The sequence below is a fragment of the Amphiura filiformis genome, chromosome 13, assembly GCF_039555335.1.
Source record: "Amphiura filiformis chromosome 13, Afil_fr2py, whole genome shotgun sequence".
Taxonomy (NCBI): Eukaryota; Metazoa; Echinodermata; class Ophiuroidea; order Amphilepidida; family Amphiuridae; genus Amphiura; species Amphiura filiformis.
The window spans coordinates 46,420,405-46,445,301 of NC_092640.1; the positions used below are offsets into that span (position 1 = coordinate 46,420,405).

Below are 24,897 nucleotides of genomic sequence, written 5' to 3' on the forward strand. Positions count from 1 at the left end.
AAAATCAATATTTCCGAGTTCCGACTGATTTATCGCATCACATATCGACTTGCAAATAACATAGCACACACTACTCTTTGATTTGGGAGACAAATATTTTGAATTATTCTGCCCTCAATTTACAAGGCAGTATCTGTGAGTAGTTGTGTATTTTGTACCTCATCTACACATGGTGTCTTAATCAGAAGCATTTGCATATTATTTCATTTCAGCTTTAGTCAGAAGAAAAACACTGGTGCTGGATCTGGATGAGACATTAGTGCATTCACAGCATGCTAGTATGATGAGACCTAATAGACCTAGTATACCCCCTGATTTTGTGCTGAGAGTAAGTATGCGCAATATACACAACATGCCTAGCTCAAATATGCCACCTAATTGCCCCTTGGTCATTTTTTATCCCCCCGGCTTTAGCCATAAAGAGCCTGGATTATGCGATGGTGTATTCCTACTGTGTGTGGATGTATATATCATGTGTATGTACATATGTCTATTTTGGTTAAGATTTAATTTTCCCCAATATCTGGATATCTGTATGGGGTACAGTGATGTAACTTGGTATGGGGTGGCATAGACTTCTCCGTAGTCCACTTGCCAAGACTCAGTACACCGGTCGATCTTACCGCTTCCGATGTTGATTAAGATACTTCTTGCATCGATCCCGAGATGCGGAAAAACCAATAGTCATTTTGTCCCACATAAATGAATAAATAACAAAACCCCCGATCCCCGAGTGGACTCACCCATTCGGTGACGTCACACACGATAATCACCCTTATATCCTCCTTGGTTTCTAGATGAGATAGACGTGTGGATTTTTCTTTACCAACGCTAAGTATCATTACGAACCAAAGGATCGAGATATACAGTTTGTTTGTTACACTGAGGTAAACACCAGCCAGTATAGTCGCTAGGGAGATAGTTTTGACGACATTTTTCGGCTCGAAAAGTGACAAAAACGATCCAAATACTTAGCTTGTATGTGTGTTTCCGCTCATATACGGGACACACGCCAAAATGGCCGCCTTTAGGACGCCATTTTATTTTTGTTCTCACGTGAAAACAACTATAACAGACTAGTAAGTTACAATAGATGTTTGTACAGTACTGTGTATACATGTATGGTGAGTGATTATCGCTATGTTTATGGTGTGCTCTATCGTTATATCTTTCAGTACGCGTCTGATGACGAGTTACTGCTAAGAGTTCGTGGGTTTCGAAGGACCAGCCTGACAAATCTTCCCCAAAAGGTTTTCAGTTTTTCATCCCTTTGTATATATATTTTTATATCATACCACTACATCAGCGCCAGCCACTGTGCGTGTGGGTCTGTTTATTGGGCTTGAGCTTGTGTTCGGGGGGGGTAGTGCTGTACGCTCCCGATTACTACAATGTCTAGGCCTTGTCAATCATGCCCTTCCCTTGTACCAGAGTGGGACCCGCATCCACTCTGCTACTCCCACAGGGATTGCTCTAAATCAAATAAGTGTGCTTCCTTTTGCATAGGCTTATCGGACATCCACTTCGATGATTTAGAAAGTAGCTCTCGTTTAGGTCTTCGACACAGACAGAAGACGAAGACTAAGAAACAGAAGCCTACAGGTAAGATTGATATGGTAGGTACTAGCGAGGCGGCAAGGGCCACGCTAAGGTAACCTCTGGGGCTCCGGTCCCGGCAAGCAGGCGGACCCTCCGGGACTGCTAGCGAGCCCGAAGGCCTAGCAGCCAGCGAAAGCACTGACTTAACGTCGAAGCTAGTAGCAGGCAGCAGGGCGGTACTTGCCCTAACAGGCGAGTACCAGTCTACCAGTGAGAGCTCTAGCGAGCTTCTTGCAGGTGGACACCCGTCTATTGCTGGCTAACGAGCGGGTCTAGCACCCGCGAAGTAGCCGGCGACGGACAGTATGCCAAGGGGACCCCGGGCTTGCGTGGGATGGATCCTAGCATACAGCGTGCAGCGGACTTGCCTCGGCCGGTCTGTAGCACGCAGCGTGCCAGTGGAACCCGGGCTTGCCTGGGTTGATCCACGGCACGCAGCACGCCTTTCGCTCCCCGCAAGGGTCGAATGAAAACGCATGGGTTTAGCAGAGACGATACCGGGCTAACGCTTCAGGTGTAGTCTTAGCAGAACCAACTGGGGTTGTCACACGGCAGCGTTCCATGGTGGGACCGCCGAGTGATTCCCTGGGCCTTGGAATGGCTGCCGGCTGTCCTCCGGGACTGGCTAGCGGCTATACCGGGTTGGGCTCGCAGTCTCTCACGGGGCCGCGACCCAAGTGCAAACAGTGGCAGCTACCGAGACGAAGCTACGGCTTGACTTCAGTGGTAGCCACTATGCACGCGCCCATAGCTGCCGTGAGTGGTCCGCCACACACAGCGACCTTGGGCGAGGCTCAAGAGGTTAGGGTAGGTAGTTTGAACAGCCTGGCTGATCAACAACCCACTTATGTCCTCGAGAGCCAGCAGAGCGTGGGTGATCCATTACAGTCAATGGGTCAATTACCCTCTTATGATCGATCACTATCTATTCAGCGGAGCATGGCTCCATTGATTGATACTGCCTATTCAGGTAGCGAGGTGACTGATCGAGGGTATACACGCCAGCTACCCGTGATACTAGGCAAGCTCCTTTTAGCCAAGGGACAGCCAGTATAGCGGGTACCCATACACACGGCTTGATCCTCTAGCGGGGAACGCTGTGAGGCATGGGTACAGTGGTACGCAGCCGGAGCCCTACCGGGCACCTACGCTACAACCGCGCAGGTACCGCAGTACTCGTCCTGGTTACCACAGTCTCTGTGGCAACAGGGGGAGGCGGTACTGGTACTGCCGCTCCATGGGGTTTCCTGGTGGCGGATCCTTTCAGGGTCAGCTACCAACAGGGTATGCCCCGTGGTATCCGCCGCAGGGTGGTTTCTTCCACGGTCTTCCACCGTGGCAAGTGCCGCCTAGCGTTGGGCAAGCAGTACCACCAGTTGTTACCCAACCCGGCGGCGAGTGGCTAACCCTGATACAGCTCAGGGTAGGCCGCACACTGCTATGGCTAGGGCGACAGCAGCGAGCGTCATGGATCCCGGGTGCTATAGCTAGCATCTCGGGTCTAGCGGGAGTACTCCTCTTCTGCTGGTGTTCAGTTGGCTAGCCACACGGTGGCGACACCTCCCTGTCCACCTTCAGATGCCCGTCGTCAGATCTCTTCCTCATCAGAGAGTGAGTCAGAGTCTGAAGGCGAGGGAAAGGAGTCGGAAGATGAAACCAGTAGCGACTCACAGTCTGATGAGACTGTGCAGCTAGCTTCAGGTATCCTTCCCCCGCTTCCCCGTGAGGAACTCGCTAGCAATGGTCTGCCTGCGGACACCGCTGAGGTGATGAGCCGTGTGGCCCAAGGTTTGGGCCTGGCTTTCTCTCAGGAGGAGTCCGTTCAGGAGGACCAGGGCATCTTTCAGTAGGATGCCCAGCTAGCGGCGTCCACACAAGGGTCGCCCGCACTTGCATTCCCGGCGGACCTCAAGGGGAGGTTGCGTGGGGCTGTTAGGCTCGGTGGAGCTTCGGCGCCGCGTGCTTGCACGCTTCCACTGCGTGTTTCGCAGGAGGACTACGACGCCTACCTCAGGGTCCCTGACATGGATCCAGACGCGTTGCCAGCGCCTGCCGCTAGCGGCCAAGGCGCACGGGTCGTTCTCCCCCAGTGGGAGGAGGAGCTAAAGCTCATCGATAAGCGAGCACGCCGCTTATCAGAGTCTCTAGCGCGCTACCACGCTTGCCGAGCACCTCGGTAGGAAGGTAGCGAACGACCACGGGCAACGTCGAACTCTTCCGCGAGGTTAATCTGTTAGCGGTGCTAACAGCTAACCTCAACGAGAGTTCTATGGGCCTAGCCCATAGGATGTCATCTCGCCGCCGGGAGAATGCCTGTCTGTCCCTCCAGTCAACTTACGGCTCCGACTTTGCTGATGCAATGAAGAAGTCAGACTCGGTGGGACAGGGGCTACTCTTTGGACAGGCCTTTTGCGCTACGGTTGAGGACCGAGCAAAGAAGGCCACCAATGAGAGCACTCTGAAGAAGTCGGAGGCTGCCCTGACCAAGGGAAGGGCAGTAAGGCGAAGAAGAAGCACAAGAAGAAGAAGTCTTCTAAGCGTTCTTCAGCGCCAGCTCCGGCTTCAGCAGGACGCCACCACAGACTACACCGAGCCGAGGCTACTCCAGCACCTCCCAAAAAACTGGGAAGCGCAAGAGTAGTGCTGGACAGTATGGCAAGCCCCTAAGAAGAGCCGTTCTTCTAAGGGTGGCAAACCAGATCGGTCCTGAGGGCACGGCGGTCGACAGTCCATGCCGGCAGGTTTGGACTTCCACAGGATTCCCCTGTGGGCGGCCGCTGTTGATTACGCCCAGAGATGGCATGCCATCTCACCGGGCGCCTGGGTATTGTCAGTGGTCAGTGGGGTTACAGGCTGGAATTTACCAGCCACCCCTCGTGCGCCTGCACGATTCAGAGGTCCACGGTAGTGCCGCCAGACGGCCCCCAGCGTCGGGCACTACTGTCAGAGGTCACTCAGCTTCTCACGAAGCAAGCGATTGTCCCGGTCTACCCCCTTTCACCAAGGGGTTTTGGAGCACGCTTTTTCTGGCTCCAAAGAAGACCGGCGATTGAGGCCCATTCTGAACCTCAAGCCGTTGAACGAGTTCATCAGGCCCAAGAGGTTCAGAATGGAGACTCTCGCCGGTGCTAGCCTGCCCCATCAAGGGTATGTGGGCGGCATCGCTAGATCTCTCGGACGCATATCTGCATGTTCCGATCGCACCTCAAGATCAGAGGTTTCTACGCTTCAAGGTACAGGGTCAAACTTACCAGTTTCGATGCCTGCCATTCGCTTGTCCACCTCCCCAGAGTGTTTACACTCCTGGTCAGGGCGGTGGCAGCGTACCTGAAGCGCAGGGGAGGCGGCATGTGTTGCTACCTGGACGATTGGTTCATTTACGGACGCACCCGCTGGAGACACAGTGTCTCGTGGAGTTAGTAGTCCGTGCGGTGCGGGACCTGGGATTTCTGATCAACGTCAAGCAATCCAATTTGGTCCCGACGCAGACACCACTATTCTTAGGGGCCCAGATCAACCTCAAGGAGGGGATCGCGGTGCCCTCACCCGGGAGGGTGACGAACATGGCGAGGTGTGCCCGACTCTTGGCCGAGTCAGAGGGGGCACCCGCTGTGGCATGGATGAAGGTTTTGGGCCTTATGGCCAGTATGGTAGACCTCGTGCCGCACTGCCGCTTTCACATGAGGCCTATACAACTACACCTTCTAGCCTTTTACAGGCCCAGTCGTCACCCAATATCCCTCGCGGTTCCGATGTCGGAGATCGCTACAGAGGAACTCTGGTGGTGGACCCATCAGCCCAATTTGACTCAAGGTGTCAGGTTTCCTGCACCAGCGGTCGTCACGTAGTGACGACCGACGCGTCAAAAAGCTGGGCTGGGGGGCCACATCCACGGGACTCAGTCTCGGGCCTATGGTCGGCCACGGCGACGGAGTTCCATATCAACCTTCTCGAACTTTGGGCAGTGGAGAGAACTCTCCAGCATTTCGAGAAGGTGATCGTGGATCTCATATCGTTGTCCAAACAGACAACACAACCGTGGTGGCCTACCTCAACAGACAAGGGGGGCACCAGGTCTCCATGGTTATGCCTGCACGCACGACGCCTGATAGGGTGGTGCAAGGCCAGGCAGATTACGTTGAGAGCGATGCACATAGCGGGAGTCACCAACATCCTCGCGGACGATCTGTCACGAGGAAAGGTGTCGGGACCTACAGAATGGTCCCTTGCTCCGCAGGTCGCCCAGACGATCTTCGCGGTGATGTACCACCCCTCGATAGATTTGTTCGCATCTCATCGAAATCATCAGCTGCGGTGTATTGCTCAAGGGTCGCAGACCCACAGGCATTCGCCGTGGACGCTCTGTCCGTAGACTGGGGAGGAATGACTGCTTACGCTTTCCCCCCGATCTCACTGCTCGCAAGGGTGGTGACCAAGATCGGGAGGGAGGATTGCAACGTCATTCTGATAGCACCGTTCTGGCGAAACACCTGTGGTTTCGACCGATGGTGGATCTACTAGCGGCTCAGCCGCGAGTACTCCCCGAGTTACCAAATCTACTCCGGATGCCGGAGGAGAGGTACCAAGTCTACCACTAGAGCACCTGCAGTTAGCTGCATGGCCCTTATCAGGAACGTCTGGCGGAGGGAGGCTTTTTCATCAGAAGCTGCTTCTCTCATCGCCGGGGTAGACGAGAGTCTACCCTCCGTCACGTATAGTCAGCGTTTGGCTCCCTACTACGCATGGTGCGATGAGAGAAATACATCTCCCACTAGAGCCCCTGTGCCTCTAGTGGCAGATTTTCTGACAGAAAAGTTCAGGTCAGGACTTCAGCAGGCAACGATAGCCAACTATAAGTCAGCCATTCTCTCGATTCATCGGGGATTTGAAGACGGGTCGACTATCAATTCAGATGGGTCCCTAAGTCTTCTTCTCGACGGTATGTTCAACGGCGCCCGCCGAAAGGAAGGTGGTCCCTCCATGGGACCTCAACACAGTCTTGGAGTATATTAAGGGTCCCCTTTTGAGCCCCTGTCAAAAGCGACCCTTAAATACGTCCACTCTTAAGGCGGCCTTTCTTCTGGCGTTGGCTTCGGACGGCGCTGCTCAGAGTTGCACGCAGTCTCGAAGTCAGCCTCCGTGTTACTAACAACGGAGCGACGCTGTTTCTTCGCCCGGATTTCCTTGCAAAAATGAGCGAAGTACATTCCGACACTCGCCCTCTTCCTCCCCAATATTGGGCAGGGTTCGTCAATAGCCGAAGACAGGTTGTGGTGCCCGGTGAGGGCGCTACAGCACTACCTTGGCGAACACAAACCTTAAGAGGGGCTCATGACCGCTTATTTATCACTCACGCCAGAACCGCACGGTCCAGCCGCTAAACAGACTCTGGCACGGTGGCTGGTCCAGGTGTTAGTGGACTCGGGGCGGCAAAGACGCTTCGCCCCAAGGCCCACTCAACCAGATCTATCTCATCTTCGTGGGCCTACCATAGGGGGTCCCCATAGAAGAGATTTGTCAGGCTGTGTCTTGGAAGAACCCGTCGTCCTTTTCCACGGTTTACTACAAAAGCGTAAACCAACGCACCAGGCGATAAGTTCTCCAGGGCTATTCTGCGGAGATAATATGGTGGTTGGGTATCAGGTGTTTTATGGACAATCAGAATTCCAACATGGTAAGAACCAGTGTTTCTATTCTTAACCACTGAACTTTCAGTTCAGGGGTTTTTGTCTGTTCACGTAGTCTTTCTGTTTCCCGGCCGTGAGGGGGGGAAATAGTTTGACCTCGCGATTACCATGCTACCCACTCTCCCGATCCTTATCAGATGCTGGCCAATCTTGTACCTCCATCCGTCGGTTACTTGCTAGATCGATCTTTCAGATGTTGATGCAAGAAGTATCTTAATCAACATCGAAAGCGGTAAGATCGACCGGTGTACTGAGTCTAGTCCCAAACAAAAATGTTTGGTAGACTCATAACCGTCGCGATCTTACCTTTCCGATGTTGATTATCCCGACCCCGCCGCCCCTACAAGTTTGGCGGTAGGGGCTGCCCAAGTCGGATAAGGGTGATTATCGTAGTGTGACGTCACCGAATGGGTGAGTCCACTCGGGGATCGGGGGTTTTGTTATTTATTCATTTATGTGGGACAAAATGACTATTGGTTTTTTCCGCATCTCGGGATCGATGCAAGAAGTATCTTAATCAACATCGGAAAGGTAAGATCGCACCGGTTATGAGTCTACCAAACATTTTTGTTTGGGACTATTGTGCACTACTCTGGCTATTACATTTAAGCTTAAAACTCTGATTTAATTAATGAGCGCACAATTGATAGATTTTCACAACTGATCTTTTCAGTCACCGTCGCCCTCTGTTTGTTAGCTTCCCAAGTGGACTACTGACTTTGCCTTGAGAGTTAGGCCAATTTCTGGCCTAACTAAAATTGGTGATGATGTAATGCATCTTTAAAAATGAATCTGGCTTGTGATTGGTCGCCCAGATCTCGTTATTGTTTAAATCCTCCCGACGCGTACTGGTACCATAATAACTATACATGGTACACAACTATCTAGGGAATGCGGCGCTTTTGTGCTGGTGGATGAACGTATGCATCTAGCTGCGTTTGTACCACCATGCTTAGTCTTGTGGTTAGATTTGATTGATAAACAAGTATGATTGACAGTGTGTGAGTCCTGGGGTAAAGTTCTGCTTAAAAGTGAAAGTCCATAGTCGGTTTTTCGGATAATAAACTGGCAGATTCTAAAATTAGAATTGTTCAGTATTGAAGTGTCATTATAATTATGCCATTATGATATTTTGCATTCAATAATATAAGCCTACGTAGGGCCTATACTTTACTTTTACTGTCACAAATACAATTATATAGCCTAAACTTTTTCATAACCATTTTATACTAGTATTTTGATGTAGGCCTACTAAATATCAGTATAATTTCGAGTTCAACTGAATGCGTTCATCATGATTAATAACATTTTTATTTATCAAAAATCGACTATGGCATAGTCTAGGGGTGGCAGGGCGAAAGAGAGGTTCTCAACCTGATTAGATTGTCAGCTCAAAATATGCTAAGTAGCTGATTTGCCAGTTTAAACCCAGGGTCCAGCATTGTGGTGCAAGAACTTTTCTACTCATTTTCAGCATTACATAACCAACCATGTTCTATTTCTCCTATTTAGTAACTAAAATTATTACTAACCAGTGTGTCCAGAATTCAAACTTGCCAAGTTTCACTTGCTGTAGTTTTGATATGAGGGTTATTTTGAACAGATTAAGTGAAAAGTAGCCCTTACTCTTTCTACATTTTGACCAATATTTTTCACAGGGACTATTTTGTGAAATTTGAAGACTCTTAGTCCTTGTGTACATGTTGTTTGTGCCCTGCCTATTGTGAGTTTATATAAACATAATGAACAAGTTATTTCATGGGTGTCAATTTGTATATTTAAGTGAATTTGATAGAATTATAAAAGCAATACTTGAATGGTCATACGCTTGGCTAAATATGAACAAGAATATCAGGATAAGTTGAAATACTGGCGGGGTATTTTTCTATTCCATTCCAAATATTTTGGTGGACACCCACTATACATTCAAGAATATCTCATTTCTTGCGGCTTACATATTTTCTATATGTTCTTGATTACTTCCACAGGTAACAATAGATTCCCTTCCAGAAAGATTTTATGTATACAAAAGACCTCATGTAGATTTCTTCCTAAATGTGGTAAGTGCTTTTTCTTCCTATTTGCTGTTTAAGTTTCAGAAATCAAGAGTATGGTATGATTTAGGATTACATGTACTATTATCTGTTCCAACTCCAGTGATGCCTCTTGCATTTTTTCCTGGGTAGGATAAGGCCAATGTTCACTGGAGGGGCATGAAAACTATACTGTCCAGTTATATTGATTTTTCAAAGTAAAATGCCAGTACCTATTTCATTGCATGCAAAGGTCCATGGAAATTAAAGAGGTGTCACTGGAACTGGAATAGATCATCAATACTTACGATGTACACTAACAACATTTCCTATTTAAAAGGTATCTGATTCAAACTAGAGCGGTTACTGCACCATAGCTGAACCATGGGGCTTTGGCAGTATATTGTGATACATGTATATAATTATGTCAGATGCAAAGTTATCCGACCATTTTCATAATGTGTACAGTAAAAGCTGCCGACTTAATGATCATTGCATTTAAATATCAGCTCAGTTGGAGCATTTTTGAAAACTTGACCTTTGACCCCTTTACATGTATGACCCCTTAATGACCTTAAATGAATTAAGATATTTTAAACATGTTTAGAATGTCATAAGGATCGTTGCATTTAAATTTCAGCTCAATTGGAGCCTTTTCGGTTAAAATTACCTTTTTTGACCCCTGTGACCCCTTGGATGACCTCTGACGTTAGGAAATATTTTTATTATATTCTTTACTCCTTCCTCTTTCATTTGACATCATTCGGGGGTTCATACCTTTGTGGCATTTAAAGATATGACCATTTCAGACCAAAAGGTTAGTTAGTTAGTAACCTAGTAACCTAGGAACCTAGTAACATACACTATTATAGGCTGATACCATTTCATGGTTCAGCAAAAATAACAAGTGTAGGTTTTAAAAATTTGCACTTCCACTGTCCCCATAGTGTATTAGAATTGGGTAAATGAACCTTGAGAGTATTGCATCCTTTGGAGGGGTTGCTGCTGCTAGTCCCATTTACAGAGTGCCATTCCTATACATGTATGTTTCAGTCAGTTTTGAATAGATTAGGCTGTATGACCCCGGACACTGCCAATCTATATATCCATATAATCAGCATCAAAACAAAAAGGAGCACAACCACACTGTATTCTTTCCCCCAAGTTGCATGACCAAGGAAACAAAAATCATCCTTCACCAGGTTTGAATTTCGGACATGTGGAATCCAAAACCTAGGAGGATTCATGTTCAAATCCTTGTACATAAATTGTGTCTTTTACATCTTGCGCAAATCTTATATTGCTTTGAGTAGACCAATAGGTCAAAATGTTGACATAAATAGGATTCACACCCTTGTGGTGGATGTGACAAGTGCCTAGATTGATAAGTATGAAATCTGAGGTGCATCTTTGTATTGACTAAAGTTTTTGTGAGAGAAGAACGGCACTTGTTTACATTTTGAGAGCGTGCAGAGCGTAAACATGGAAGTGGGGTTCTGATTGGCTGAATCAATCATCTGACAATCACAGCAACAGGCCGATTGTGCGTCAAATTGTTGGTCGATGCAGATCAGCGCCCTTGAAGTGAGCACAATTTAAGCTTCGTGTATGTCGCTCATTAACAGGGCTCTCGCGTCAATCTGAGCAAGGAACTGCCGTTCTTCTCTGAAACCCAGTTTAAGATGAATAGTATCATTGTATTTTGCAGACGTACAATGTAAGCTGTGCTCATCATCATGTTTATACTAAGCTTAATTTATACTACATCGCTAAGCATTAGCGATTGGTTTTTAGCCAATGAGTTTGGGCATTTTTGTTGCGTTGGGAAAATCGGACTACCTTATTGGTCAAATACCAATCGCTCAGCGATGGAGTATAAATTCCGCTTTACTCATTATGAGGCAAAATCAGCACATCAGTATAAAACCAATCCAACAGTACATCTAGATAAAGTCTAGTTGAGAATACAAATTTATTCCCAATGGGGGTCACTCCCAGAGAATGTGTGAATAAATATGCAGCCAAGAAGATACAGCATCTGTCAAATATGCCAAAACATGACAGACACTGCATGTATACATGAATACTGGCAGTGGCCGGCCCATAAAAGGAGCCTAATCCATGATCTTTGGGTGACTTGTTGAGGATGCCACCAATCACCCAGTTTTGTGTAGTTTATTATGTGCTGATATTTCTGCAGTACCAATTTTTCCAGTGTAGTGTAATGTAATGTTTTTCTTTGCTATGTATACAGGTTAGCCAATGGTTTGACCTAGTAGTATTTACAGCCAGTATGGAGATATATGGTTCTCCTGTGGCAGAAAAACTAGATAATGGCAGGGGATACTTAACAAGAAGATATTACAGACAAGTAAGATAATCATTGGTCCATCCTTATTATTTATGAAATACCATTGATTGAAATATTGTTTAAAAATTGTAATATCCTTTAATCTTTGTTTTTGACCCTATTTCAAAAAATTTGCCAAATAGTAAAATTTGACTTTTATTGCTAGTTAGGACTAACTAAAGGATAAGGATTTAGCTATGTTTCATTTGGCAAAACAGGATAATATTTTTTAAACCCAAAAAATTGGTGCTGTATTTTTCTGGAATAAGTATTAAACTCACAGTTTGATAGAGGACAACTGGTTCTACCTTCATGTAAGGATTATTAGAAATTCTAAAGTTTGATTTTAGGCTTTAGTGTTAAGGTTTTGTTTAGGGTAAGTGTTAGGGTTCAGGTTAGGGATATTAAAATGTTGTGATGCTTACATGAAGGTAAGACCAGAAAAGCATATTGTCATCTTTGTAATTGATTTCTTTTTTCTTCCAGCATTGTACATTAGATTCTGGTAGTTATACCAAGGATTTATCTGCAGTTAGTTCAGATCTCTCCAGTGTTTTTATTGTGGATAACTCCCCAGGAGCATACAGACTTTATCCAGGTCAGTCAGTTGTCTCTGTGTTTGTTTGTTTATTTCATTGTTTGTTTTCTTGCTTGCTTGTTACAAAACAAGTGTAAAGCTGAATTTATACTCGATCGCCGAGCGATTGCGATGAAACACTTTTGGAAAGCGATGGGCAATCGCCAAATTTTTCGATGCATCGCTCGTCGCTTTTGCATTTATACTTATCACGGCGATAGCTAATGCAGACGACAATTAAAATATTCTAAATGCCACAAAATAAAATTTTAAAGCATCAGTTGCTGACAATAATTATTGTTTTGAATTAATTCATCAGCAAAAGTTAATAAATTGAGAAAGGTAAATTAATTAGCAAAATAATAGATCCAGTTGTTTGTATATGATTGGTTGACGCATTCACGTGTCAAGCGATATCGCTGGGAAGTTGAGATTTCTTCAACTTGCAAAAGCGACGTCATTTTTGCCTCGGCGATTTGAATCAATTGATCGGCTCGACGCTCTGGAAATGTAAGTAAACACTGAGCATACGTGAGAATCACTTTTCTGCAAAAGCGATTGAGTATAAATTCAGATTAAAAGTCACCCTCAAGTGTAAATTTGGCGTTACTTTATTTTATTATTTTGGAGCCCTGGTAATCTAAAATGGTCTGCTTATCCAAACACACATAGGCTGCTAGAATTCAAGACCAAAAATGCTGTGCTGCGCAGGTCAGCAACCAATCACGCCACGCCTTTGTCCTGTTGTCACACAAACTAGTCTTTTTAATCCAGTCTTTGATTATAAGTTCAGAGCTGTTCAAAGGGTACCTTAAGTTATAGACCCTTTCAGACGGACTTTACAAAACACACAGATCATGTGCGACCATCAAAACAGGTTCAAACCAATCAATTTCTGCAAATTTGAATGCATATTCAATCACACTGGCCTCTGCATTCATGACGCTGTGTCAAGTAAGAAAAGGTATTACATCATTGGTGTGAACAGTCATGTTACATCACATACTCGTCAAACGTGCGGTCACTATTGTATGATTGGTTGTGGTGTGTTTGCTTGCCACACTGACATCTTTCTGAACTAATTTTCAAAGATTTCTGATCAACTGCTGTAAGATCTACCAAATAAAAAACGCTCAAGGTCATGTAATCAAACAAAAATCAATGAAGAAAAAACATTCATCCAAATGTCAATATAATGTTTGGAATAACAGAATATTGTCAAAAAAATGTACATCCCGAAGTAGCAAGTTTTCCCTTTTACGGAAACAGAAAAAAAATCACAGAATTGGAGTAGAAAGCGGAAAACACAGAAAATGCAATTTTGCAAAATTAAGCTTATTTCCACTTAAAATATTGGGATTTTTTGCTGATATTTCCTTCAATTCTTCTCTATAATCAATAAGTTGACATAACCTTGGGTTTTATTCCCTGTTAAGTACCACAATCTCACAATAGTAATGTAGTGTCTAGAACCTACAGTTTGATCAGCTCGTAATTGGCGGGCCTTATAACATTGCAGATTAATATTAATATATTTTATTTTGAGAATTGTGTTGTGACATCTATAAACAAACTATAAATTGAAGTTACTTTGTCTACTTTCTTTAACATGCAAAATATAGACCGTACGGGTCAACTCTATCACTTTTAATGTCGGACTACTTTTCGGCATAGTGGTAAAAGCCTAACAATTCCCACTGATTATGAGCTAATCAAAGTATAAGTTCAATGGTCAGATTTCTCTAGAATGTGCAAGACATGTAGACCGCCCCTTGTCTACTGATGACTCTGACAAGAGTCGTTCACTGAAGACTGCCCCTTGTCAACAGAGAACAAGCAGATCTCGCCTATCTGCTAATATAAACTTAGCAGATAAAATCAGCAGATAGGCGAGATCTGCTTGTTTCTGTAGACAAGGGGCAGTCTTCAGCAAACGGCTCTTTTCAGAGCCACCAAAACCTTTATATTAGCAGACAGGCGAGATCTGCTAGTTCTCTGTAGACAAGGGGTAGTCTTCAGTGAACGGCTCTTTTTAGAGCCACCAAAACCTTTATATTAGCAGATAGGCGAGATCTGCTTGTTCTCTGTTGACAAGGGGCAGTCTTCAGTGAATGACTCTTATCAGAGTCATCAGTAGACAAGGGGGGTCTACATGTCTCATTCTTAGGTACTTTGTCCTGAAGAAGTCAGAGCTACTCCTGACGAAAGCTTGACAGTTCTAAACTTGTCCGACGGCGAACCCGCTAAAACCCACTAATTAACCCCCCTTAAATAATGGCTATTATTCAAAAAGGGGCTATTGTATTACAAATCTGTAAAATGCGTTGCAAGCAGAATTTATTTCTGCACATATTGACACCTCATTTGATACGATAGCCCAGAAAACAATAAAACACCAGTCAATTTAATATAGTGAGGTCCAGATTTGAAAGTTGCACTTACATACAAATTTTAACAATACAAAAACACTCAGATATCATTACACAGATTTCCTTCCATTACACTGAATACAAAATCAATACAATTTACTGCAACTTTCAAATCTTGGGTTACATTGATTTAAATGTACGCTGTGACATCAATATTTAGTCAATTTCTGCAAACGAGGTGTCAAAATGTGCAGAAATAAATTCTGCTTCCAACGCATTTTACAGATTTGTAACACAATCACCTGTTTTTGAATAATGGTCATTATTAAAGGGGGGTTAGTTACTTTTTTTGAGTTGTTTATTTAGAATAACAGGCCTATTTGAGTACTGGATCATGGAATATGATATGACAAAGGCTGGTCAGTAATTGTCTCTTCAATTCAGTTGTTTTCCCCCTGACTTGTTACAAATTGCATAATCTATGAATTCTAATGTTTGTGTTTTGTTTTCTCCTCAGATAATGGAATTCCAATCAAATCCTGGCTGTCAGATCCCACAGATGTTGGCCTCCTCAACCTCATTCCCATCCTGGATGCGTTAAGATTCACTAGTGATGTCAGAAGTGTACTCAGGAGAAATATACACACTGCCATGCATAGAACATAGCATAGTACTCATCATTAGGTGACATTTGATCTTTCCACCTGGGAAGGTCAAAGGTTACTTGATGTTTGAGGAAAAAAATCTACCACTTGAATGCCAGTGTAGTGTGAAGTCCTTATAGGATATAACTGGCTACCACAAGACAGCCCTAGGCTTTAAAACCTACATTGTAAGGTGACCTTTGACCTTGTGGCTAGAGAAGGATAGAGGCCATGTGTGGTATCATGATGTCATAGGTCGTGGATCACCTTAATGTTCCAAGCAAACTATGTGGATGCCTGTACAGTGTTAACAACCTCATACCCCAAAGACTTTTTCTTATAGCATGTAAGATGTGATGCATTTTTGAACTTAGCCTCATTTAAGTGTGTTTTTGTATATTTTTTTCAAGGACAGCATCACACAAGCTGAAATAAAATATGAAAATTTAATCCTTTTGTGGCATTCAATACTTGCGCTTGACATGCAAGAACAATGCATTCTCAATCATATCAGTGATCGTATACTAATAAATTCCATATATAAAGGGTGGCAGGTAAAAAGTCAATTATCCTGCCATGGCTATCCTTTTAACAATGCAGCTGTGTGAAATTCTATAAGTCCAATATTACAGATTATTCTTTGGTAATTATATCTTTTCCAGCCCTTGAACCTAACATAAATCACCCTATGAGTGAAAGATGGATATGTGTGTTATGGCTGCTAGATTACTAAATTGTCAACAGCAATAGCACGTGGAGGCAGGCAGGCAAGACTTATGGGTTGAGAAATGCTGTGTTTAGAAACTAGTATGTGTTCGCTTACCATGGACACATAGTTTTCATTGTTTTTCAAAATGTGATCATGTATAATTTTTAAGGTAATCATGAAAGCAAAATCTTTTCATACCACTGGACCTAACAGATTTTCTGCTGAAAGAATTAAAGATGGAATACATCATTCATGTATGTATCGAAAGTCCATGAAATTTTGGACAGTTATTTACATAGAGTAGAAATTCCAATTGAATGAACGCAGCTTTCAACAGCTGTACCCGATCCAACTGTGATCGTTTATATCGTGTTTCAAACTACAACATAAACGCACAACCTCGGATACAATAGCCAATCACAAGTATGTTGGATTGGCTGGATGCACGTCCAAGTTACTCTCACACAGTCCCACACGCTGGCGTACATCGCGCAGTGTACGCAAAAAGTTGTCACACTATTGAAAGCTGCGTTCATTTAATTGGAATTCCCACTATAGGTCACTAAACTGTGGGCCTGTAAACTAAATATGGTGGAAATTGAATACTGAGGAATGGTTTTTAAGATATTTTTACTGTTGAAAATTGGTAAACATGTTAGGTCCTAGGTTTTCATATAGTATAGGCAATGAGTTCCATCCATGGCTTTGTTACTTGTTAAATAAGGCAGCATTAATGACTTATACTTGTAGGCCAAAATAGCTTTGCATTAGCACATATTTGCCCAATTTTATGTGTGTATTTCTGCTCAGTTTTAAATCAACTAGAATAATTTCAGTGGTGCAATATATGCAATAATGAGGGAAAAATAATAGTTGTCAAATTATTTTGTTCATTATTATATATCTGTTTGAAGATCAGAGTGCAAAGTACCTTAGCTGGCCCATGTCACATTTAAAGATTGCAGTATTACTCTTCAACAATGATTAAGTCATGTTGAACTCTAAATAATAGAACATAATATGAGGTGTCATCAAGCAAAATCAGTCTGAAGTCGGACATATTAAATTTTCAGTTTCTTTATAGGATTGTAAACAGCATTTGCAAAGCATTTTGCAGAAAACCATGTTGAATTTGGACAACCAGTTTAAAAGATATGAGCAGTTTCTAAAACAGTAGGAAACAAAAGGAAATACTTCCTCTGTTTGGCTATATCTCAAATATTTTTTGACTTTCGACTAGTTTTGCTTGATGTCATCACATATACCCTGCACAGAATTCCAGAGGATCCACCGTTCTATGGGATTGTAAGTATGTGTGCATAAAAGTACCTCTTCAGCATCATGCAGATTAATTTGTTTTTGCTGTCAAATCCTTGCTGATATAGGTAGCAATGTTGACCCCCGTGATGTTGAATCAGTAACTGCAGTTGGCATGATGACCAATCACAGATAGTAAACTGCATAGAATATCATGTAATACTTGCGGCACACTTTATAAGCCCATGGAATGGTGGATCATCTGGAATTATATGTAGAAGGAGTCCAGCCACAAGACTAGGTTGAGTGATTATAGAGCCTAGGGAATGAAGTTGTATAATATTGCAAAGAAGTTTGGCAATAAACTAATTCTGTATAGAAATTTGATGAAGGAATTTGAAGAACTCACAAAATTCAAAAGATTATTTTGATACAAATAATATGCTGAGTTGATTAATGACGTACAATAATTGTAGATCAATGTGGGTAATCCAAATGTCCAAGTAGGCACTTACTTTGCAGTTTTGTGGAATACCAACATAACTGGTAAATAGCTTTTGTAATTCATGCCATTTCTAGGAGTGCAATTATCATTTTCAATTTTGGGCAACGTTCAAAACTGTGGCAGGTACATGAATACAGATTTAATCTGTGTGTTTGACAATGCAATATAATGGATGTTCTTACCATTAGTAACCTGCACTTCAAAGAGGTTAGGACAAAGAAATTACCGTAGAATTCCGTCTAGAAGCATATATGCCTCTAAACGAGGTTTTTTTTTATTGAAAGATATGAAAGGCCAATACCCTTCTCAAAAACATTACAATAGATTGGTCTTACAAATATACATGTTTGTACAGCCGCCTTTATCAGTAATATAGTTGTTCAAACTCCAAATAACGTTTTTGTGAAGAGTGTCTGCCTCTTGTCTCTTGTGTCAAAAAAACCTCGTTTAGAGGCATATATATGCGTATAGACGGAATTTTACGGTATGGTATCTGTATATATAGCATTGTGTGTAACACTATGAGAAATCAGCCATTGAAGTCATTGTCATCCATAGGAGTCAAAATAGTGTGCCCTGGGTGGTTTGCATCAAAGACCCCTAAAATCAAACATGAATTAAGCTGCTTTTAAAAGCATTAAAGAGTATTGCAAAAGTTTAATGCTCAAAATCAGCACAAGGCGTTATCTGCAAGATGGACACACGTAACATGGCATTTTGCAGGGTGCATGATGAATTTATGTAGAAAGGTTTAGAGGTACTTACAAGAGGTACATTGTGGGCGTACTCCCACAATGAAGACATCTGCAAATGGCATTTTAGGGGGTAGGGGTAGGTATTAAATATACCTTCATTGGCCATAATGGGAGTATCATCGTACCCCCACAATGTATGTTCAGACCTATTTATACCCCCACATTGTCATGTTGTACAAAGAAACATACACGGAACACTGTGGGCGTATCCCCATAAGGCCTCGTATCCATAGGCTGTTCCCTTGTGGCTTGTGCCCTTGTTCCGTGTTTACTTTTTCCCATGTGACCTGCTACACAGACAACGAACCGTAGCGGCCACTAAGCAAAACAAAGGTTCGTTGTCTGTGTGGCAGGTCACATTGGAAAAAGTAAACACGGAACAAGGGCACACGCCACAAGGGAACAGCCTATGGATACGAGGCCTAATGTACCTCTTGTAAGTTGAGAGGTGTACATGATTTCCCACTCCATGAGCAACTTGCAACCATGACATCAGTCTAACCTGTTTGTACAAGTGTCAGCATGACCTGTAGCAAAAAGATATGTATTTGGCCCCAATGCCATCATTTTATTTAGCCACAAAATTGTCACAAAATTGTTCTGTTATCTTAATGCAAAAGCTTTAATTCATTTAGTTGTTTTGACTTTTCTCTTGTGCTAAAATACTTATTAATTAGTATTAATAACTTCCTTTTATGTGCTACCATTTTATTTGTCTTGATAAGACAGTTAAGATCTGTAATATTATTACCACACTGGTAGGTAATTAACATTGTTTTGTTCATAGTATTTTATGATGTCATGTTCATAGTATTTTATGATGTCCTTTATTATGTTGCAAAATGAGGTAAAATTCTGAATGTTGGGGTTAGATCTAGTCAATCCTTCCTATAAATGAATTCCCCAGGAAACGGGGTATGTGCAAGCTTTGTCCTCATCTCAAAGTACTTGTTGAAAGAAGGATCCTGTGTCACTGTGCATTAATGAAATCTTGTCCGCAGATCCTGACTTCCTATGCCTATTAAGTATACATTATTGTATAACTTTTTTGAAATTGTTGTAGATAGGCTATTGAGAAATATCAACTCTTGAATGCGTAGTGGAATGACCTACATTGTATTTTGATAAATTGTTTAACTATAGAGGGATTGTACAGTTTTATTTGGAGGGGATTCTCTCTTTTCCCTTCAATGACAAATTTATGTTGCTTGCATCAACAACTAAATTTCTTGCTGGGAAATGTGTATGTGCAGATCTTCTGTTTGTCTGCCTGATTTTCTTCTTGAAAGTAAAATATAAATATTATTTTAGTTAAAACAGGACATGAAATGCGTTTGACCAATTTTAAAGAATATTGTCAGGAATACAGTTACAGTCTGTCCACATAGAAGTACAAAGTAAATAGACCTCGGAAACAGGAGGTATGAGAACAATTATTTCAGTGCAATGCTTTGGCGCGGCAACTGCTGCGCGATTTGTACTTGCTGAGTGCACCATGCTCTGTATGCATCACATCACGTTCGTGTGTGGCGCAAAGCATTGATCCCCGATGCCACAGATTTGGTTTGTATTTCTATGTGGACAGACTGTAGTAACTTAGTATGGCACCGAGGGCTATACTTCATCTCATGGGAAGTTGAGAGTGATAGTGACATCGGTGCTTTTTACGCGGTTGCACGACATGCGTTCTAACAAACTACCCTTGTACATGTGGTCTTGTGTCACAACCTGGGGTACCTTTGTGTTACATAGTAAAAAAATGAAACGGTTCAAACATTTTACCTACACGTCTCATTTGAAGTGGTTCATCTTCCTGAGCATTTTGACACCTTTTTTTATGGAAATCGGTTAAAAAATGAGAGAGTGCAGGCAAAAACAATCACAAAGTAGGTGGGAGTTAACCCCACCTCTTTTTTCCACATTTACAATCATTCTGAGCAAGTATTAGTCTTTTAAATGACCTTCTGTATTTATTTACTTGGTTTAGATGTCTAGGAGTTCATTTAGACATTTTTTACTAGATTCAAATTTTTAATGGGGTTTTAGATCATATTTACGATCGAATCCCTCCCCTTGTCCTCCTCCCCTAATCCTCAGCCACCCTTGGCACATTTCATGCCAAACGTCATAAGAAAATAATTAAAAATTATTTTAAAACCGGTTAAAAACATGAGTAATTTAAGACCTAATTGAATCTTCTAAGTGAAGGAATACTCAAGAGACAGTGTTTTGAAATCCAAGCTGCACATCAAAATGTAACAAAGCCACCTTTTTGAGTACCCCCAGTGTATGACACAGGATCATGTACGTATTTGCTCTGTGTGATCAGGTTAGGGTGCACAATATGATACTGCAACCAATGAAATACACACCAACATCATTCTCAACTCACGATGAGACAAAATAAAAAAGTATTTGCCTGGTAGTTGAAAATGGTCAGCATCCGAAATATTTGATCAATCTGGTAGTCCAACAGATTCCCGCAACCATTGTACAAATCTTGTTAAATTTGCCATATTTGGCAGAGGTACGGTACTTAAGAACGCTGACCATTATCATGATTAAAGGCTGTGGAGGCATTTCAGCAGCACTTTTATTTGGTGGGAAAAGGTCATTCAACTTTTACATTGAGGTCAAGTTCTAAAATTCCTAAAGATTTGGTTACAAACAATACTTCCTCTAGTCATAATGATTCAGAAAGAGTATAGTTTGACCTATCTACAACATTGGAGTTCTGTGCAATGAGGTAATCTTGTGATGTCATCATGGTCATATCTGTAATTTTGGCTCCACAGGAGGCCAAAATGAACATTGTTCTAATTTGTTGAAAAGGGTCTCAAATTAGTCTTTCCATTTTAAATGCACTATGTATGATGTTTTGTTACCTTGGTAACACATATAAATAGGATAATAGTAATACTGATTGAGTAGCATTGAGTTTTATTGATCCATTTGACCTTGGTAATTTTTGTGTTACCTGGATAAGAAAGCACCCTAGATAGTTTGAACTATTATTTTTCTGATTTCTGAAGTTGAGATTTTATCAAATTCAGAGCAAATTTAATTTTTGGCCCCTGTGGGAGCAAAGACCTATGACATCACTAACTATGTTACTCTTTTGCCCATAACTCCATAACTGTACTTCATAAATAAGTCGAAAGTACTTCTTCTGAATCCTTAATTGCCGGATCACAATGGTATGGGGTTTGAGTAATTTTGAACTTGACCTTCTGTGCAAAGTTCAGTGATCTTTTCCCACTAAATCGGGGGTATTGTTGATATGCCACCATAGCCTAAATTAATCGGTGCATATGAACTGAAATCTCTTACACTATGGTGGGAAAGTGGTAAAGCAACATTACAGTGTTATCCATCCAAATAATATCAGTTCCTAGCTGTAACAGTTCTGGTTGAAGCAAACTAATTCCTGAATTTGATTCCAGGATATCTCATCCCTAGAGGGCAGAGTTATTCTGATCCAGTGCAATTCTGATGGATACAGCCTACATGGTCTGATGTGTAAAATACTTTATATTTTATGTATTATATTCATTCAACCTAGGAGTTACGTAGAAGTTCCAAGTACAGTATACAAATAAGGTCATTCCACAACTGTCCAAAAGAGAGTTTTTATGTATGTATTATGATACAGTGAAGAGTTGATTTTGAAAACAATATGACTGTTATTTTATAGACAAATCTGATAATTGTGATCATGGTGTTTATCTATTGCTATAATAGGTGTTTGATGATATGAACAAAGGTCGTAGACAGACTCATACCCAGATGTGAAGTTTGGTTCATTTGAATATTATAATTTAATGTCTAGACCTTGTAACAATGATGATGTTGGTAACTGGTGTCATCATTTTTGTGTTAGTAAGTAGGACTATAAAGGGCAGCACTGCCAGCAGTATTGTATACCAGAGTTGCCAGTTTTATGGTGTGGTGTTTACATAATTCTGCCAATTTCAGAAGTCACAGGAACTTCCACGTCTTGTACAACCATATATGACAGTAAAAATTGGGCTACTCGGGTGTGAAATATGGCAACCTGGGAACATGTCTGGTTCTTGCATGTGAAAATACACTCAAGGTGATCTATGGGACCAGTGTTTGAAATAAACCAAACTTTTTACAGTAATTTGGGCCCTCAGGTTTTGAAAGTTGCATGTCCTGGGCAATTTTCACAAACCTGAACTCAAATTATAAATTTTGATAGATAAACTTGCATATCATGGTAATGCCATGAATTGATGTTCAAGTCGGCTTTGTGTCAGATGTGTTATTACCTTTGGCGGAAAATTTTCATGGGTCCAGAGATTGCAGGATAGCGTATCGGTGGACCCACAGTAAATTTCACAGGCTTTTGGACCGAGGGCCCAGCTTTTTCATACACTGGATGCGTGGAGAGGAACAAAGCGTCTCCGCGTTTAGGTCGCATCAAGTGCGCCTCTCAAATGTGCCCATCATCCATGTCGCGCTGGCATGATAACGATTGCCTAGAGGGAAACCGAATACCCCCAATTTTTGTTCCATGCCTGTATCAAGATGGCGGTCGAGTCCTGGTTCTCCTTGTCTAATTCTGTGACTACAAAAAAAAAGAATGAAATTTATGCCATGCACAGATATGCATGCAACATGATCCAGAACTTAAGTACACACTTATCAAAAAGATCTTTCCATGAAATAGCTAAAACTAACATTCATTTTGGAACAGTGTATTGACCATGGTTGCAAAAGTGGCTATTCCAGTTGAAATCCATGCAGGGTGTAAGGACTTCAACTGCAATAGCCCAAATGTAGTGAGCAGGGTTCGAAAATAACGGGTCAAAAGTCAAAACACTGAAAAGTTGCCCAATCTTTCTCTTAATCATTGGTTCTGTTGAACAAGAAACTACTGAAATGGTCACCAATAACAAGTGTTTTCTTAACCATTGGTTTCTATGGGACAATATTGGCAAAAGTCACAGTGAAAATCTTGAAAAGCAGCCCAGGCTATTTGTTGCCCTTTATTAGATATAGCAAATCATCTTGGTCATTCATTATTGAGAATTGTAATGTTTTCCAGTGAATTATATCTATTCTAATAATTTTTGTACTTGAATGTTTTATTGAAGAGAACTATACATGAGACATTACATTAAATAAAAACAAAAAAAATATACAACTTGTAAGATTGTTGTCAATTTATTACATAATCATTATTGTGTTGTCACAGGAAGATAAATAGGGGTTGCTTTTGTACAGTGTCCACGACCAGACTGAGGAGAAACTGCAGTATAGACAAATCCAACGAGCCAAGTCGTGGTCAGGATTTGGTCGGCCATCTTTGGGTAGCTGCTAGCACCAACCTGGTGTTTTGAGCGCCCTATTGTGCAAATAAAAGCCGCCTAACACCTAGAGAAGATGCAAGGACGAGGAGGGTTAATAGAATAATACAATAGAGATAATTCCCGTCGCATCTATTTATACTTAGTCCTTTTATTCGCAAGTACATCCATTTGTAGCGTTTGATATGGTATAGTTGATCCGATTATTATGTCACTTCAACAGCGAATAGACCATGTAGAAGCTGTGTGTTTTGCCGAAGGGAACTGTAGGGCCTATTGTGTTGTAAACTTTAATCATTCTTTTGTCTACCTGTGTTTTCGCGGAAGATGTAAAACGGGTGATGGAATGCAGTTTAAAATTTCCGCCAAGGCCGAATCATTTCACATTTTGGGTGCATTGTAGCCGATGGCTACCCAACTAAAGGCTGCTAGTCAGGTGTAGGAATGTGTGGATTTGGATTCGTCTATTCTCAATGCAGCTAGTAAATGATGGAAATTTCACTTTCATCAGGAGTACTACCTTTTTCTTCAGAATCGTGAATGGAGGATGAACTTGTGAAATTTGTACTCCCATTGAACCTGTTCACTCCCAAAAATTTCATTATTTGAGCGTATGTTTTTCTAAAATTTTAAGGAAGTCTCCGGCACTCACAACATTATGCCTTATATGTTAGAAAGATAATTATCAAGCACAAATCGCATGTTTTTATTTAAAACAAACTCATATTGACCCTAAAAAGCTAATAAAAAAAATTGTCTCTCAACACCCGAAAATTTCAAAATTTATGAGCCAAAATTGTCTGGGGTAATGACATCATCATTAAGGATTTTATGACCATTTCCTATGTGGCGCGGAGCTGTTTAAAATATACCAGCTCCTATGCACTTCATACTGTATACTACATGCTTTGCACTGATGCTGTATAACATGTTACTAGACACAGCTGCATCCGCGCATAGCATGTAGTTAGTATACAGTAACTAAGGACTGTATGAGCATTTCCTATGAGGAGCTGCATGCTTATAATATTATACCAGCTACTATGCACTGTGCTGTATAACATGTAATATAGGCACAT

The 24,897-nt window shown here is 42.0% G+C and overlaps 1 protein-coding gene across 1 annotated transcript in view; it reads left to right on the forward strand.

The window, feature by feature from the left end:
* The window catches only part of LOC140168428 (CTD nuclear envelope phosphatase 1-like), a 30,683-nt gene extending 12,729 nt beyond the window's left edge, over positions 1–17,954 (forward strand). Inside the window, exons 3-7 of the mRNA XM_072191820.1 lie at positions 213–328; positions 9,275–9,346; positions 11,574–11,690; positions 12,156–12,267; positions 15,133–17,954. Of these exons, the coding sequence (XP_072047921.1) occupies positions 213–328; positions 9,275–9,346; positions 11,574–11,690; positions 12,156–12,267; positions 15,133–15,281 (566 nt within the window). The 3' untranslated portion in view covers positions 15,282–17,954. The remainder of the gene's footprint in view (positions 1–212; positions 329–9,274; positions 9,347–11,573; positions 11,691–12,155; positions 12,268–15,132) is intronic.
* Positions 17,955–24,897: the final 6,943 nt, after the last annotated feature.